The sequence below is a fragment of the Neopsephotus bourkii genome, unplaced genomic scaffold (assembly GCF_033783945.1).
Source record: "Neopsephotus bourkii isolate Nb327-2 ecotype Australia unplaced genomic scaffold, CSIRO-AGI_Nbou_v1 NB_1810, whole genome shotgun sequence".
Classification (NCBI taxonomy): Eukaryota; Metazoa; Chordata; class Aves; order Psittaciformes; family Psittacidae; genus Neopsephotus; species Neopsephotus bourkii.
The window spans coordinates 353,943-372,899 of record NW_026902283.1 but is presented as its reverse complement, the minus strand read 5'-3'; the positions used below and the strand labels follow the sequence as shown (position 1 = coordinate 372,899).

Below are 18,957 nucleotides of genomic sequence, written 5' to 3'. Positions count from 1 at the left end.
TTTCTAAGGGTAGTACTCGTTATACACAAGCAAAATTAATAATCTTTTTTTAATATGGTCACTCAGATGGTGAAGAACTAAACAGGTGAAAAAATAGAAAAAGCTATATATTAGAAACAGCACAATGCATTTTATGATGGTGAAGTTACAAGCTCCTTCATTCCCGAAGATAAATTTATGGTACCTTGCCTACACTGTAGTACCATTCTCCATAAGCGAAGAAATTAAAGGTATGGGCTCATTCTCCTCCTTGGAAAATAGCATGCTTTGGCAGAAGATTCAATAAATAGGTTGCAAAGCCATTTAGTCTAATGCCCTACTGAAAGCAGGGTCAACTTGCATCATGTTATTCACGGCTATTTTGAGTTATCAGTATCTCCAAGGATGGAGATGTCACAGCCTCTTTGGGTGCCTGTTCCAGTATATGACCACTTTCACTGTGAAAAACACCATTTAACTGGAATTTCCCTTGTGGCATGATACCTTTAAAATACTTTTAGGTGTTGTAAACACCCATTATTTACTATACAAGATCAGTGTTCTATTGGCTAAGTTCCAAAATTCAAATTACCTGAATCCCTGCAGTTGTACATGTTCTGCCTATTATGAATTTTTCTCAAAGAATGTCACAGAAACTTACAGTCAGGCTACTATGATTATCTCTACATGGATAGAGGACAAAAAATACTGTATTTAGCAATGAAAGAATAGTTACCATAACTTTCTCTATGGTGAGATGAGGAAATAATGCTTAACAGAAGTACAGCCAAATAGGAACTAAGCTGGCCCATACTATAATGCTGTAATTAATCTTATCCAATTTAGACAACTAATAGCTTGATATTATTAATGTAGATTCCATCCAAAGGCAAAAGGGAGAGACACAGATATATCAGGGTTACTCAACTGTCACCTCAAGCTACTTTCTTTTTGCAATTACAGAAGATAGTTTGACAACTGTAGCCAATGCTAGGAAATGCAGCACAATCTGTCATAAAAAATGATGATTCATTTTAGCAGCTACTGGCAACTGTTGTATGATAGCTCTGTTAATTCTGTCTCTTTCTATTTTATAGATTTCTTTTTGACTTGAGAAAATCACTGAAAAGCTCAAATGAGCAGTTATAAACCTCTAATTCTTAATTTAATAATAAAAAGAAATTTGATTTAGCTGTATCCTATAGGTAGATGTGAAGAATACATTATGAGATCTTTCAGGGTGACAGGAAATATGTAAGGTTCTTTACAAAACCTACATTACAGTTCATTACAGAACTTTGTCTTGTTTTCACCTAATAAATTCTGCTGAGGTATTGTCTGGGGAAAGAACAGTTATAATCAGCAGATATATTCTCCCAATCAATGTGTTTCATCAACGAGTAATGAGGTTACTAAGTAACCTATTCAGTAAATTATCTGCATTTCTACATCTTCCTTTTAGTATGTGGCTAATCAAATATGAAATCATTAGAAAGAAGCAACTTCGCTGAAGCAAGAACATCTTTGTGTGTAAAAGTACTCTTTGAGATAGTCTTCAGTTCTGTTGTATATCTAGTTTTACTAAGGTGGGCCACTTTCTGACCATATATATCTGTCCTTTGCTACAAGCTGTCATTTCTGCAGAAGTAACAACAGGGACAGTAGAGGGATCAGTTTAGTATTAAAACCATGCCATATTGCTCCACTGACTACATGCCCTCAAATACTGCACCAATCAAATACCTCTTACAAAATGACTAAGATAGTTTGCCCACTGATCTGACCAATGACAGCTAAAACTTTTGAGATCACTCTTAAAAAATTATTTCATTCTTCTAAATTTCAAGGACATTAGTGATAAATGCCTGATATGACACCCTTCTGTAAGAGTAATGAAGCAGAAATACATCTGTTTTTTCAAGTGGCTGAAGAGTTTCAGTGGTATAGTTCATTTTACAGTTTGGGGCTTGTCGTGGTTTAACCCCAGCCAGCAAGTAAGCCCCACAGAGCCACTCACTCACTCCTCCCTGGTGGGATGGGAGAGAGAATTGGAAGAGTAAAAGTGAGAAAACTCATGGGTTGAGGTAAAGACAGTTGAGAAGGGAAAGCAAAGCTGTGCATGCAAGCACAGTTCATTCACCACTGCCTGTGGGCAGGCAGGTGTTCAGCCATCCTCAGGAGAGCAGGGCTTCATCACGTGTAATGGTTACTTGGGAAAACAAACATCATCATCAGGGAAGGTCCCCACTTCTTTCTTCTCCCCGCCAGCTTTACATGCTGAGCATGATGGTATGGACTATCTCTGTGGTCAGCTGGGGTTGGCTGTCCTGGCTGTGTTGCTTCCCAACTTCTTGTGCACCAGCAGCCTACTTGCTGGTGGTATGAGCTGAGAAGCAGAAAAAGTCTTGATGCTGTGTATGCACTGCTCAGCAGAAATGAAAACATCCCTGCATTGTAAACTGCGGCAGCACAAATATAAACCAGACCATACTGGCTACTGTGAAGAAATCTATACCAACCAAAAACAGCACAGTGCGTTGTCTATCAGGAATACTCAACCATACACCCAAAAGACTGTTCTGTTTTTTCTTTAAACCTACGTATTTGAGCAATGTCATACCTTTCCGATGAAACTGCAGTGATCCTAGCAGACATATGGACTTTAGCATTTCCGTTGTGTACATTTCTAAGCAACACTGTAACTGAATGTATAGCCTACAGATTTCAGGATGAATTTCACCATCTTCCGGGCTGCAGTAAAAGAGAAAAGAATTTGTTAGGAATGGGACTGAAAGGACATGACAGTCATCAAATCCACTTCCCTGCTGTTACAAGCAACCATATCATAATCTGCTTCATAAACTATTAAGCTATATGTATATGATAAAACCCCCACCTTATATCAAGCTTTATTTACAAAAATATTTTAGCTCTGCAAAGCTCCAGGCTTAAAACAGCTAAACTCAGGTTGTCTTTAGTAAAACTGCATGTCCTTATTTACTCCTCTGCTTGTTTTTGGAAAAGGGGTAAATAAATGACTGAGATCTTTTTTCCTCTTTAAAAGCTTTAGATAAGTATATTCTGGTAGATTGAAATGTTATTTTGCCATCTAGTTTCAGTTACCCTTGGTCCTGGTGCAGAGGCAGGATATTGCACAGCCACTTTTGCAGCCACTGTTCAGTTACAAATCCTGGATCAGGCATAATTAACCCTACTTTGAAGAAGCTCATCAGGAAAAAGTCAGCTGTAGTCTTTTAGTTCTACAGTTTCTGCCTGAATTTCTTCATGTTCCCCCCGTGTTTAAATATTGCATGAGGAGGAGAAGTTTTTTCAGAAAAGTAGTAACTATCTTGAAAACAGAAACTGAAATCCAGGGTAATCCTGCACCTTCAATTAGTTCTTTAGGACACTAAGAAAATAATTTATACAGATCCAGGAGCCAATTTGCACTCCTGGATGTAAAATCAGACATTAAACCTCACTTATGTAGTCTAAGAATGCAGCATGGGGATAAACATACTTTTGTATAAATGTTTCTGTAAGTGATTTAATCTAACAAAGTGATTTATCCAGTCATACCCAAAAATCAGGTTTTCAATGCTCCTTCTAAGGTGCAGTAAGTGGCAAGATTGAAGAGTCAGGATTTCAGCCATTTTGTGTTCAGACATTCCTGCTATTTGTTTGCTACGTAGTGATGTTAAATGGTAAGCTAACCCTCAAAACTGCATTTTATAACAGCTAGAGGAACCTGCTTTCCTAAATAACCTGAACATAATGCCATTTCTGATTACTATTGCTAAGAAATAAAAAAAATAAATTTCAGCTTGCTTTCAGATTTGTAGACTATGAATAATGTAAGTGAAGCTTTTACGATAAAAAGATTGCTAACATTCTTTACAGTGATTGAGTTTCCTGTGGTTAAATTGATGCTTCAAAAGACCCTGCTGTGTATGAGAGAAAAGTAGACTTCTGGTTTTCCTTAAGAAAACTAAAGCAAATAAATGATTTGCTGATAAATTATCACAAGTAATAATTATATCTTAATAATTATTATAAATAAATTATTTGCAATAAATTCTACTCTACAGATTTTACTGCTAGAGTAAAATTTTTTAATACCAATTTAGGCCAAAGGTTTTGAAACCTATAGCAAACAATGTTTATCTAAACTAATAATATAGGTTATTTCTTTTCGAGGATAAGAGGGCATTATTTATACCCAGATCCAGGGTCCATTCAAAATGTTACATCTAGCTCTTTTGTCCAGAACAAAGCCTAAAACTTCTATTTTGAGGAAAATTTGATCAGTTTATGCTGATACAATTTTCCTGAAGTTCAATTCAAGTGAATACTGCATATTAAAACCTGATAATTCTTGATATTTGATATTCACCATTATTTCTAACACAGACAACCATACATCACCTAGAAAGTGTGCAGCTTTTGCCACTGACTTCAGTGATACTAATGAAGAATATACCTAGTGATATCCTGGGTTAAGAATATAAACCCAGTATAAGGTAGGCAGTGATGCACATGGCGCAGTGAGCAGGAGAAAGGAGCCGTCTCAAAGAAATGCTTGATTCAAGGACTTGCCATAATCTGCCTTCAATGAGGAAGAAGCTGTGGTCTTCCAAGGTCCTTAAGGATTCCTGTCCCTCCAAGTGACATCAGAAATCAAATGAGACCATGAAGGTTTTAATGAATTAGTGAAAACCTTCTGAAAAGGGAAGAGCAACCTCAGCACTTCCACAGCATATGGAAGAGGTCTACTGGTGCTCGTACATGCCAATGAAAACTAAGAAAACTACAAATCACAGTAGCAGCAAACTGTACAATCAAGAACACTTAAACAAGGAAAAGGCGCAGCTAAAAAAAAAAATAAAATAAAAAAGGTAATGTAGGAAAAGGCTGAAGATTGAAATCACACCGGACTCAGCCAGCCCCAGCTGCCAACCCCTTACAAAGCAGACCTCATTAAAAAAAGCAGGAAATGACTGGGGTAGAAATTACAATTACTGTGGTCCATGTTATCTCAGGAACAACACCATACATGTGGTAATAAATCTGCCCATCCTAGGAGCTTGATTTCTTTTGGCTAGACTATAAAAATGCATTTCTCTTAAGCCACATCTATTTTTCTGCTTTTAAAGTGAAGTCTGAGTTTGTTGGAAAAGTATGCCATGCAAGATATGGTATTTCCTGCAATTTTATGATAAATACAGAATAAAGCTATGGTGGCAAAACAAAGAGGGTTCACCCTCAATACCCCGAAGACATCTTTTCAGATGCTTCCTATTATATTTCTTCCTACTCTCAGTGATTCCAACCCAGAAAACATTTGATAGCCTGAAGACCCTGAATAATTTTCCTGAAAAATTAGCTACCTGACAGATTTTTTTGTTTATTCAGAGTCAAGTCCTTAACTGCATACAAAAACATGTACCTCCTAGAAATGGATCTGTGCTCTAATCCCTCATTCTTTGCAAAGTATACAAACAGAAGTATTTTTACTGCATAAGCAGTAGTATAACAAAATAAAGAATGCTAGTTCTGAAATACTGAAAATTATGCTTAGAACACAATGTAGCATTACAACACACATACATGCACACAAAATTGGTTTGGGATAAAATGAATTTGATTTTTTAAAACTGACTTCATTGCAGACTCCTCAAACACTTTGAAGTTCTTACAATATTTTATACTTTTTTACCTTAAATTACATATGTAGTACCTTTTATCTTGTATTAATCCAAAGTATCTACTCCTGGTTTCAAAAGAGGTAAATGCCAACATTCTTTGCAGTTGTGTTTGCCATTTCTTTAATTTTTAACCAATCTATTTGTTATATGAATTGCAGCTGTTATATCTGTGATCACTTAGTTGATTAGAAATGGACTGCTGTCTCTACATAAAGAGTAACCATCAATATAACAGCATTAATTTTCAAATTGGCAGATGGCAGGAAGGGTTTTTAATGTAATCATATTTTATTAATTAAATAAGGCAAAACACATGTAATCCAGATATCAATTTAATTTGCTTTATTATAAATCAGGAACAGTTCTTCAAAAGTAGACTTATTTCTAAATCATGCTATCACTTTCAAGATTAGCCTCTACTCCTTCAGTTTGCCTATACTATTCTTAATGATCTCAACATTTTTGGTAAAAGAGTTGCTACAAAACTGAATGAATCCTAAAGCAGAATAGATTTCTGATGTTTGATATAGGAGGCAGTTCCAGGAATAAATGTAACCTTATAGAATTTGTCTAATCAAATACAGCATGAACCAGCAACTAGCCAAATACAGTGAAAGTACAGCATACCACTTTTTCTTTCTCTGGAACGGTATTTTAACTTTCTGAACTTTCTCTGACAGCTAAATTTAAGAACCATGTGGTATGTATTTACATAATACATAATACTCTTGGAAGCTTTTACTATCCCGATTTATCTGCCCTTTTTAGCTTACAGATGAGATTTTTTCATACCCCTTTGTGTCACATACTCTTACAGGGGGGTTGGAACTTGATGATCTTAAGGTCCTTTCCAACCCTAACCATTCTATGATTCTATGTGCATTGAATACTATTCCCAAGTTCAGCATCATGGAATTCCTGCAGTAGATGCATTCTTTTTTCCCCATCATCTGCATTACTTACTGTTGCAGCTCTTTCCCCATGAGCACACATACAATAATTTCCTTTAAGCTATCCTTACCAAAAGATAGATTACAAAAACAATTTAGGAGTATAGAATTTCATTTAAGTTTACATATTTAGCCTTCAGGTCCAAAATTTACCTGTTCAAACTTACTGCTTATTTCATGCAATACATAAGTCCTGGAGCCCTACCAACATATGCACAAGCACATTCAGTTTCTGCTTCAGTTTCATAGACACTTATACTTTCATTCTGAGCAAGGTTTCCTCTGTCCTGAAGACAAACAATTACACAACTTTTTTAAATTATATTAATGTCATTGACTTGCCTATTCCACCTGCAGGGCATTACTCCATAAATGTTCAGGTGCAAAGTGGAAGCTGCGAAAAATAAAGCCACTAGAGATGGTAACAATGACCTTTTTCTGCTCAGTCCTGAGAACTGTTTCTGATAGAGAGATAAAGATTCACTCCACTCACTTATGCAAGTAAAGCTGAACCTTTCTAGCTCTTCTGAAGGCTAGGATTCTTTAACCACGAGTCTATCACTAAGAGGAGTATGTTGATTTACATCATGAGAAGATAATTTCCTTGTAGCAGATTATGGTTGTCCTAGTTTTATCTGCATTGTTTGAAGTGTTAGAAATCCCTACATGTTTTAGAAATTATGGCCATTACAGGAACTTTATTTACAGTATTGAATCTTGATTCTTTTCTAGCTGCCACTGCAAAACGAGTAAGGGTCTTCACTCTGGTGTAAGAAAATGTCATTTTACTCATACAGGTATTAAATTTCTAAGAAGCAAAAATGGTGAAAAGCTTGTTTTGTGAATGGTGAAAAGGTTTTTGGCCTTACTGACAGAACTTTTGATTGTGCAAATTGGGAAAGCAGCAATTATATACAAGATGATTGGCTTATAGGCCAATTCAAATTTATCAAATTTATCACAAGTGAGTTGGAAGAGTAATCAGAAAGTACAGCAATAAGTATTTTCATTGACTTTTTTTTCTGTGTTTATCTAATGTATTCTTGTAAACTATGTTTATGAAGAGCATGAGAATAAGAACTAGAAACATCTATGATGATACATGCATATTCTGACCCATTCTTGGTTTTTTCCAGAATATGGAGCATCTGTAATGAGACTGTGGGCAAAATTCTTCTCTCATTTGCAAACCCAAAGCAACTGCAGTGACATCCAAGAAAAATATTTTTAATTATCTGAAGTTTATACAATAAGAATTATTTCCAGGCCACTACCCTCACAGATTTTCTCGAACTATTTAATTAGCATTTAATTGCAATAATGACTACAAGAATTCCATTAGCTTGCAGCCAAACAGTTCTCTCCTATGCACGTATATAGGCTTCATTTTCATCTCTGAAAGCCACATGCTCTGACACCAGTGCACATAAAGATTTTGTTTACAATTCCTGAAGTACATTCTGTGTAGTAGGCTTAAAATTTCCCTTTAATGTGTCATCAGTTTCACCTCTTTCAGTGATTTCTGTATGTTCAGTGTCATGCCATAAGAAATGCTGAACAGGGGACTAGTATGAATGTGATTTTCAGTGTGATGATTATGATGTGTTTATTATCAAATAGCTATATGACAAATTTATATTTACAAAGAAAAGTTCATGAAAGCCTGTATTCATAACCCCCAAAGTCAGCTACCTCTGTTTCAGTTAGTCTAGCTGCTTTCTGTATGAAGACCACTTACATATTCAAGAAAAATCTCACACAACACAGTGTCATAAGAGTACTATGCTAAGCTCTGTTCTCAATGGAGCTGTTTAATAGCTCATGTGGAGCTGAACATACGAAAGCTAGCTCATCACTGAGCACCTGCCCATGAGCCAAACACCAGTTCCTCATCACTGACTTCTAAGCAGCAGCTGCCACGAAGCTGTGAATAGGAATTGTGCTCACTTCATGCATCCATTGTGGAGCAGAAATTTTCTTGCTTCTCTCTAACCACTTAGGTAAGATAAAGACATACTGATAAACTTTACAGGATTTTTATACACAGTTTGTGACTTCTTGGGGATACTTCATCTGACAGGGCAGAACTGCTGCCTTTCACAAGATGAATGCAATGAATAGCCCATATAGGAAAGGATGAAGGACAGAATTAATGGAATTATGTGGCTCTGAGAAAGACTCTTGACTTGCCAGTGAAGTGGCAAGTCACACATGTTCCTGTACATGAGGAAGGGGAAATGGTGATATCACTGTGCATGTGCTTATGCCAGTGTTTTGCATGTAAGGTAAAGTTTATAGGTCCATACAAGCTGGCATATTGTTTAAAATCTGTCAGACTTGACTCCCATCTGATCTTCACTAGAAAACAGTAGGCTTTGCTCTTTAAAGGGAACTCAGAGAAAGGGTTCCTTTATATGAGAATTTTTGGTTCTCCTTTTGGTAATAAAAACTGTATGAACTGCCAGATGGTTAGCTTATTAATAACAACAATGACATTTCCCATAATGAGGACTGTAGGATTATTTATCTGACCCAGAAACACTTGCTGATATCTAGTCATTTGGCTCAGAATTTCCTTTTATCTCTCTGCTATATTATGCTGATAGCCATACATTAGTACTTTTAAATATCCTGTCCCTTTTTTTAGTAGGAATTTCTGTAGTTGCCACATGGGAACTATACCACCAGTGTGCCATAAAGGGTAAAAGTCCTTATTCAAAGATACGAATACTACTCAGTTAATGAGAAACTCATACTACTGTGTGAGCCATACTTCCACAGTTTGAGAGCTCTGAGATATATATGTATTAAAGGTACTTATAAGAAAGAAAATGCTGGTTTATTCCTTTATATAAAAGTAATTTAAGTTATGCAGTTTCTCAGGCTGCTATTAAAATTAAAAATATAAATTTTGTAAATACAACTTCAATAAATAACATTACATTTTCATAATTTAACTACTGCTAAAACCGATGTTTTTCTCACCATAAAATCATGCTCCTTAAAAATCAGGTCATGTTTTCAACTAAGTATGCTAATAGAGCACTGACAAGAGGTAGTGTTTACTTTTCCTTTTATTTCCCTAAGCTGATATTTAAAACAGAACCTATAGAGGGAGCTCTTATATCAACTATGTAGCGCTTGATACACCCAAGAAAGGTGAATGCAACTCTGGGTAATAATTTTAAAATACAAGAATAAACATGACTAAACTCCTTAGTATGAAAAGGTAAGGAGTGAAATTCCCCCCCCTTTTTTTTTTTTTTCAAAATAGCGATCAGATTATTTTGTTGTTGGTTACAACTGAAAAATACCTTTAGGTTTTCCTGAATTCACAGCTGCTCAGCATTCATAGTTCCATTGAAATAAACAAAACTTAAGACTACTGAAAGTGAATTTTATGGGTTAATTCTGAATTTAACTCAAAAATTTTGAGTTGCATTTACAACAGAGCAGGACTTTACTATCAACAACATTTAAAAATATATACTGATGCATTATCGCTGGTTAAAAAGTAGCTAAGTTTTATGAACGATTTGATACACTTTTTTGTGAAAGTATTGTTTTGATAAATTCTATGCTTAACTCTAAGGAAAAGTATCATTTTTATGAAGGGTATCAATAGTTCTATATTCTAACAAGCTGATGGAAAAAATAGATATTTTTTAGACATATACTGAAGACTGTCTTCAAAAGAAAAAGGAAAATAATCTTTGCCAAATCAGATATGAAAATAAATTAATCAAATCCTGCCTGACACCCTGTATATTCCCATGAAAAGAAAGATAGATCAACTTCAGAAGCTGTGAAATATCACTGTCTGTAAACATTACCCTGTAGATTGTCTCTTAATATCAGAAACACTGGAGTTTAGAAATATATAGCAGCTACAGATATGATCTGGAAACAAGATCTACCTCAGACATTATGCTGCTTCTGCTGGAATGGAAACTGTGACAAATACAGTGGATGAGATACTCTTAATCCCCTTAGATACTGAGGGCAAGAGACCTCTTCAATTATGGCTCAAGCACAACAGCCTACTAAGCCTGCCTCTGACTTTGTACTTTAAAAACATAACTTATTTCTTTATCACTTAACCATTCATCTTTAAAGGTAATAAAAGATTTGCTGATTCATTTTGAATATAAGTAGAAAATTCATCCAATGACAATGTTTTCATCTAAACAGATCTTGGGAAAAAAAACAAGCTTATTTGTGTTTCTTTAGTCTGCAGGGTTTTTTTATTGTTGATTTGAAGCAGTTACAACAGTGCTCCTAATAACAGAAAACAGGTGATCACATTTTGTTTAGTTAAAATCTCTAGTTACTCTGGTAAGGCTGATGGAGTCAATTGGGTATATGATAACACAAGCGGACTAAAACCACAATGCAGTGACTCATATTGTAGACGTTTCTAACCACCAAGTTGATGGCAGTTTAGATGTCCCCGTGCTAGAACAATTTAGCTACAACTGTTATAGCAGGAAATATACTTTTCTAATCCATTCAAGAAAATCTCACCTACTTCTATCAATGTTATCTGATAAACCAAAGGCATGTATATGGTCTGCAAGATACAGTCATTTTGAATATGCTCTCTCAGAAATACCCCCAAAATAAACTAAGAAAAAAAAAAAAAAAAGCATCACTTATATTATTGAAGTATTCTATTTTTTATGTTGTAGTTCTAAAATTCTCTTGGAAACTCACTATATAGAGTCACAGAATCATGGAATGGTTAGGGTTGGACAGATCATTTATAGTTCCGAGTCTCTACCATGGGCAAGGACCCCTCACACTAGACCATGTCACCCAAGGCTCTGTCCAACCTGGCCTTGAACACTGCCAGGGATGGAGCATTTACCACTTCTTTGGGCAACCCATTCTGGTGCCTCATCACCATCATAATAAAGAACTTCTTCCTTATATCTAAATGAACTTCCTGTGTTTGAGTTTAAGCTCATTATCCCTTGCTATAGTCCTGATGAAGAAGCCCTCTCTGGCATCCTTGTAGGCCCCCTTCAAATATTGGAAAGCTGCTATGAGTTTCAAACTGAAGCAGGGGAAGCTGGGACTGGATGATCTAAATGTCCTTTCCAATCTTAACCATTCTATGATACGATATTCAGAAAACCATTTTTTTCAGCTTTCAGATTTACAGACTGGAATTTTCTAGACTTGCTCTAGAAAGTGAATTTTAATGGCTGAATTAACTCAAGCATGGGCAAGAATTACCAGAGGACTATCCAAACTGTTTCACTAGAGGACAAGTCTGATTACAACCATTAGGTAAAACTATGTAAATTTGAGTAAAACAGCACTACTAGAATAAACATTCTTCAAACTCGCACCACTTCAGGTAAGACTACGTGTACTGGGTGAGGGTGCCCAGGTTTTGCTAGTGGTGGTGGTCACAGGGTGGCCTCTGTGTGAGGAGGTGAGGGGCTGCCCAGTGCTGAGCATGGCAGCTCCAGACAGCTCGTGCTGGCTCCCACAGCAGGATTCAGTTGAGCCCACCAGCCAAGTATGCGGCACCTCATTGAAAACTTGTTTTTACAAAGGGCAGGAAGCATCACAAGGAGAGAGGAAAAGGGAATGAAAAGGGTGAGAAACGAGGGAACATCATGCTCAGAGAACAGAGGAGGAGGCTCTCCACAGCACAGCAGATCTTCCCTGCAGCCTGCAGAGATGTACACACCCAAGCAGATGGATATTCCTGAAGTAACTGTCACCTGCAGAGAGCCTGTACTGGAGCAGATTTTCCCAACAGGACTGCAGGCAGTGGAAGAACCCACGCTAGAGAAGAGGAAAAGGGTGAGGAGGAAGGAGCGCGAAGCAGAACTATTATGGACTGACTGTAACCCTCCCATTCCCTATTGCTCCTGCACTGCTCAGAACAGGGGGCAGGTAGAGAAGTCCAGAGTGAAACAGCATGGGAAAGGGGCAGAAAATGTGTTGTTTTAATATTTGTCTTTTTAATTCCCATTTACCCAAATCAGTAATTATTTTTATTTTCACTGGCAATAAATTAGGTTAATCTTCCCCAGGTCAAGCCTGCCTTGCCTGGAACAACAGTTGGCAAACAATGTTCCTGTCTTTACCCCCACCTGGCTTTCTCCTTCCTGTTCTGCCTGCTTTCTCCCTATGTCCTGCTGAGGATTGAATGAGCAAGCAGTTGGGTGGGTGTTTGGCTGTTGGACAAGGCTAAACCACCGCACTAGTTAAGCTTAAAATCTCCAATGGATACTAAGCGCTCAGAATTCCAAGTGGAATTGCTTGTGTCTTTAATTAATCTTTTGAGTTATTATAAGATTTAAAAAAAAATAAGAATGCGGGGCATTTTTGCATTTTTTGCAGAAAACAATTCTAAGTACCCTTTCCATTGTTATTCTCTTCAGTTGGCTGTCTCTTGCTTTTACTTTGAGGAAATCTGTAAGACTCCTCCAGTAGCCAAAGATGAGCTGAACAGAGCCTTTCATTATCAGTCTCATTCTCACATTATCAGACTCCCTGTTGAAAAGAGGTAGTGTCAAGTCAGCTTTGGTTAGCTCAAGCCCCAGCTGGTCAAAACACCTTGCAGTCTCTCACTGCCCCAGATTTATGATACCAACTAATAGATAAACCCAAAACATGACACAGACCTTCCCCAAAAGATCCATGCTAACCAAGGAGGCAGTTAGATTATCTTTATACACAACAATTTTTAAGTTTCACAAAGAAATGCCTATGCAGCAACCTGCCTTGTAAGCATCTGCAAGTTCTTGTCAAATTAATTTCTCTGATAAACTAGTAAACAGCTATGTGCCAAGCCACCAGGCTCAAGTCCTGCATTACTCTGTATTGCCTCTTACAATTTGACCTTTAACAGCTGAAAGTCATGCTGCCTACAGATTCCGCCTTTGATTTTAGTTGAAGTTCTAAGTTAATTTAAATGTCCTTTAATCAGCTACTACTCACTAATAAATTATTTATAAACTATCTTTCAAAGTCTGCAAAACTTAAATGGTAAGAATTCATACCTACGCCTCTGTGTGGTTCCTGTGGTTAATAGCTGGAAAGAGAATGTTTGAAAATTACTAAAACCAAGTATCTCATGATGGGATGATCTATGATATTTGTTGTGATTTGTGTGGACAAACAGGACAGACTTCCCAGAAATGCTTGAAAATGAATTAAATGCTTCAGGTATTTGGTGCTGAGGGATCTAGGTCACAATAAACTACTAACATACTGGATTTAGAAGGAACCCTCCTACAGGCAAGCAATGCCACCTGCTGTTGACCATCCACAGGACGCAAAACCAGATGACTGCTTTGAATTATGACACATCTCTTTTTAATGTCTCTAATATCTACTTTGAGTATAAATTTCAGTATAATTCCCACCCCCTCCCCCCCGCAAAGGGTTTTCTATAAAGCATTTTTATATATATGTATGTGACCTGGATGCCTGTTACCTGTTTGTGACAGTGTTCTGGTTTTCCATATTTCTAAATGAGAAAAACAGAGCAAATATGAAGAGATGATATAATGAGAAGTGGTAAGAAGCAATGTATTTGCATTTCCTCAAAAGTATGACAAAACACTTTGGTCTAAGGACCAAAGCTTTGCCAGCGTTTGGGTAAGAGCTATATCACCCCATCAATTACTGAAAAGACCTATACTTTTTCATATTTTTTTTTCCTGTTACTCTAACAGTGTCCCTGATACGATTCTAAACTGGAAGGAAAACAGTGCACCAAGAAGATCGTTACTAGATTGCTCAGAGTAAGGTAGATTTTGGGATTCTGGATGTATCAAATGCTTCTACAAGGGCTCTTAATAGGTCACTCTTATGACAAGGAGTATCTTTCTATCTTTTTAAAAACAAATATCCAAACACCTCCATATAGAAGTTTTCCAAGTGAAAAAGAAATTGTGACATGGTGTCAGTAGAAGTACGTTGCACAGTCCCACCAGATATTTCACAGATCAAATCAGTACGAGTAGTTAAAAATCACAGCTGAGAGACTGTGAGAAAACTTGCATGTGTCAAAAAAGAGGAGTGAAAAAAAAAATACAGATTAGCTCTCTGAATTTAAATTCCCACATAGAGAAAGAAATTTTAAAAACCATCTGTTAGCAAAATGTGCTCAGGAAGAAGTATTTCAGCATAAGGAACTTTACAATTTTTTCACTTCAGGTTTTTAATCCTACTCGACTCTCCCCTTGACTTTGTGAACTGGTGTTGTTTTTTTTCCTTTCCTGAAATGCTTATTTCTGTTTAGGAAGCAAGGATGCTTCCAGAAGGTCTTCATTGGGCATCCAGTATTCTGTATTAGCAGCTGCACAGGCATACTACTAATTTCTACTTGTGGAAATCACATTCAGTGTTCTTCAATCTGCATGATGGGACTGCTTTCTGAGCACAGGGCCTCCCTTTGCTCGGCTTCTGTAAAAGGGCTAGGGTTGCAGCTGTTGTACTAGCCCCATAGTACAAATTCCTGTACTTGATGATGGCTACATTTTTGGGGGTGTAAATGCATATGGGTAGATAGCTCTGCTTCACCAAAACCACAGCCACAGAACTTATGGAAATAATTTTGCTGCTTAACTATTTGCCATTCTGATAAGGTTACCAACAGTACAGTTTGTAATGTACAGGCAGATATATGAAGTGTCAGCTTTTCTTTTTTTTCTTCTCAATAAATGCAAACTTGCTTTCTTCTGCAATGGGAAATCAGTTTCTTCAACAACTTCGAGCTCATAATTTAATACATTATGACACTATTTGAATTCTTATGGTAGATCTGCTGCCAGGAAACATTCATGCAGAAAATATTCATATAAAATATAAGAATAGCAAGGTAAAAAATGGAACATAAGAGAGAAAAGAAGTGAAAATAAACGAAATTAAAATAAATGAAAATAAAACAGTGAATAACTGTTCATACACAAACAACAAAGTGTGTTACTTCTCTTATAGTTAACATGATATAGTAAATCTAAATGTACATCTTCAAATGTATCCAGCAAAGAGGAGATAATATTAAACAATAGCCAGCACTTCAGTATACTTTTATTTATGAACATGAATTTAACCATCATTTAATTTATAACACTGGAAAGATTCCTGATTAAATAATTCTTAATTTAATGCTTTGTTCATACAAGACTTCAATGCCAGAAAATGGTTTCAAATATTTAACTGCTATGAAACGAAACTACGAAACAACTAGAAAAATTAGAACAGATTTTACACACTTTATAATAAATTTGTATGTGGTTGGAATTTTCCCTGTATAACCCTTAGTCAGAGACTGATCTTCCAAGTTCCCGATGATGCTGTTTAGAGCAGTTATCCTTTATTGTTTGGTGCGCAACATCTTACTAGAGCACCATGCACTGAAGCTCACAATAAATGAATCTTTTCTTAGATAACTCTGCAGAAATCTAGCACTTGAAGGGGCATGACAGACTATGGGTCACTTTATTGTGTTGTCCTGCACTATTACCTTAGCAACTGCACTGGCTGATTCCAGTGAGGGGCACAGAATCAAAATTGGGTGGGGTTTTGTTTGGGTTTTTTTTTGTTGGGTTTTTTTTTTTCCTAATAAAAGTGTGTCATAATATTGAGAATTACTGAGAATTAGTAAAAATATTTCTGTTAGCAGGAAAATTTAAGTCCAAAATTCAGAAAGGATTTAATAAATCAGAATACTTATTAAATAAAACAGTATATGTGGAATTCTAGGAGCCCATGTTGGAAGTTTTTTCTAATGCACAACTTAATTATTTCATGTTCTCACTTCGTTTGAGATATATGAACATATTGCAAAGCTAGTCTGGATTTATAAGATTCAGTGAGATACAGAAGTAATTTTCTGAGCACAGTATAATCAAAGCTGTACAGAACCAAGATAAACAGAGTGTCTAACACTAAAAATTGCAGCTATGTGGGATTTCTTAATCAAACAGTATTTAAGAAAATGATCAGGAAAGAAGCATCTAAAACTCATGACTAAATTCTCAGCTTTGGCATCAGCTGTGTTTCAGCATAAGTCTAGAGAAGAAAATTAATGAAATATGTCAGTGAGAAAGATCTTAAAGCAGTGGGCCTCAGGGGGACATAAAGGTGCTCTTCTTTACTACCTTGGTTACAGATCAGCCAACTGCAACTTTTAATCACACCTGTGACCCTAAGTAAGAAGCTTCAATATACTTTTTTCCTAGCAAATATGTTTTTTCGAAAACTTTGCTGATAAAGAAATTTTATCTCAGAAAAACTGAAATGAAAAAAAAAAAAAAGAAGTATGGATTGGTCTAAGAATTTTGGACCATGTAGGCTTCTCTGATACTCCTAATTTTTGTGAGCATAGGGTCATTAGGATGACATGACAGACTTATAATTAGATACACCTTAAAGTCTTTAAATACCTCTTAAAATTTAGTTTTAAATCCCATTTTAAAGCATAGATATTTACAGATATAAGCTAGTTTCACTCAGGTTTTTGCTCAAGAAGAGCTTAATAACTGATTCCACTTGTGACACACCAAGACACATGCAGGAGTCACTATGTGCTATTATGTGTCAGGGCCTAAAATTCTACCAAATTGACATTTAAAATAATTTTTTTAAAAAAGACTTTAGGAAAAAAATGTAATCTCCACATCCTTTATTTAGTAAACACTATAGCAATAATAAAATAGAATAGCTGAATATTATGCCTTCCCTTGAAAGACTGAAATATGATGCACGAAAGGCATTAAATAGTATAGTATTTTTCAGAGATAACAAGTACAGGTGTCCCACAGTTCTTGCTCCTACAGATGTACCTAACAGCTGGATCCTCCACCTGATTAGTCTCTGAGAAAATTGCTTTCACAGAAGAAGCCTGGAAAGCTTTTTATGTCAAATGTGGTAACACGTATTCTGAAGGAAGGACAAAACGGGGCAAGAGAAAGGCACTAAATTACAGAATACTTGCACAAACACCAAATGGTCTGAACAAGGTCAGTTCTGATTCTGCAGCATTTCTAAAGGGACCCTGACACTGTAATTCAGGCTCTAAATTTCTCAGGCTATGTATCTTGTTTTCCGTCAATTTCTGATGTAAAACGTTTCTATACCTTAAAATAGTGGTGTGAAACGCTGGTTATTTCAAGCATTGCTACAATTAAACAGGCTTACCAATGGATAGAATACTTCATTATTCCTGACTTAGATTTAGAAAAACAACCCCCCCCGGAATCTAACTTTGGTGAAATGCTGCACATGCATAGCAGAGAAGAGTATTCCAGTGAAGGACTTCAAATACTGCAACACCTTACTATTCGGTTTCCTCTTCCAGGCTGGAGCCTGGGACCCAGAATGGAGAGCTGAATGCAGAAGACATGTCAAAACAGAACCCAAATCACCCTAAATCTTCAGCCTACTTCAACCCTAGACCCAGGTACTGTGCAGTTGAATTTACAGTTCACTAAATTGAAGATGAAGAATGCTGAAGAATACTCAGCATTTATGTGAGTTCTGGATCTCTTTTACATCTTTACATGATTTATCTGCTTAAGCACAGAAAATACCATGGAAGAAAGGACTAGAACACAAGTTCTCCTTAACTCCAAGGAAGCTCTTTAACAGTCTCCACCTGCACCAGCACTGCTTGAAACCCAAGTACAGTGCAGACTTGTACACCGCTTTGCTCCCTTGTGCATAATACTCTCTGCACTGGGTAGAGATGATGGCAATGTACCTCCTTCTTCCTGTAGTTACAGCTTCATGTCACAGTGGATGAGCTATGCTGCTCTGTATCTCCCAGAGAGAATGTTGCTATCTGTGGTGATCCTTGAGCATTTGAGCATGGGGCAGAGTCCCAGGCTGCTGGGCTGAGACACAGCTCCTCTTCTGTTAGAGGACCCTTCACATCAGCAGCAGGCTTACCTGCCTGGCTTACCCAGCATGTCCTTGAGTGTCTGAACAGTGGCAGTGCTGCACTGGCAAGTTCTGTGAATGTGCAGTTGAGTGTGAGATGGATGAAAGGGTCAAATAAGTGACTGACAAAGATGCTGCCAGTTCTACTTTTAGCTCCCACATTCCCCTGACTGTAGTCAGAACATTCTTCTAGGAAGTGGGTGCAAGTGGTCTAGAAATTAAGTTGACCCACTTTCAACTTTGGTTTAAAAGAAAGTAGCAGGTGTCACTGTGTTTTGTGAAGAATCCAAATTGTCAGTGTGTGTCAGGCTCCGAGGATGCTCTGACAGCACTTCTGGGATGAAGGTCATCACAGCTTGGACAAGCAAGAATGCCCCACTTATGCTGGCTGATTAGGTTTACTGTTAAGC

General features: G+C 36.8%; 1 protein-coding gene across 1 annotated transcript in view; it reads right to left on the bottom strand.

Moving 5' to 3' along the window:
- The window catches only part of RGS7BP (regulator of G protein signaling 7 binding protein), a 40,993-nt gene that overhangs the window by 10,537 nt on the left and 11,499 nt on the right, over positions 1-18,957 (bottom strand). The window contains exon 3 of the mRNA XM_061342668.1: positions 2,600-2,730. Within this exon, the coding sequence (XP_061198652.1) occupies positions 2,600-2,730 (131 nt within the window). The remainder of the gene's footprint in view (positions 1-2,599; positions 2,731-18,957) is intronic.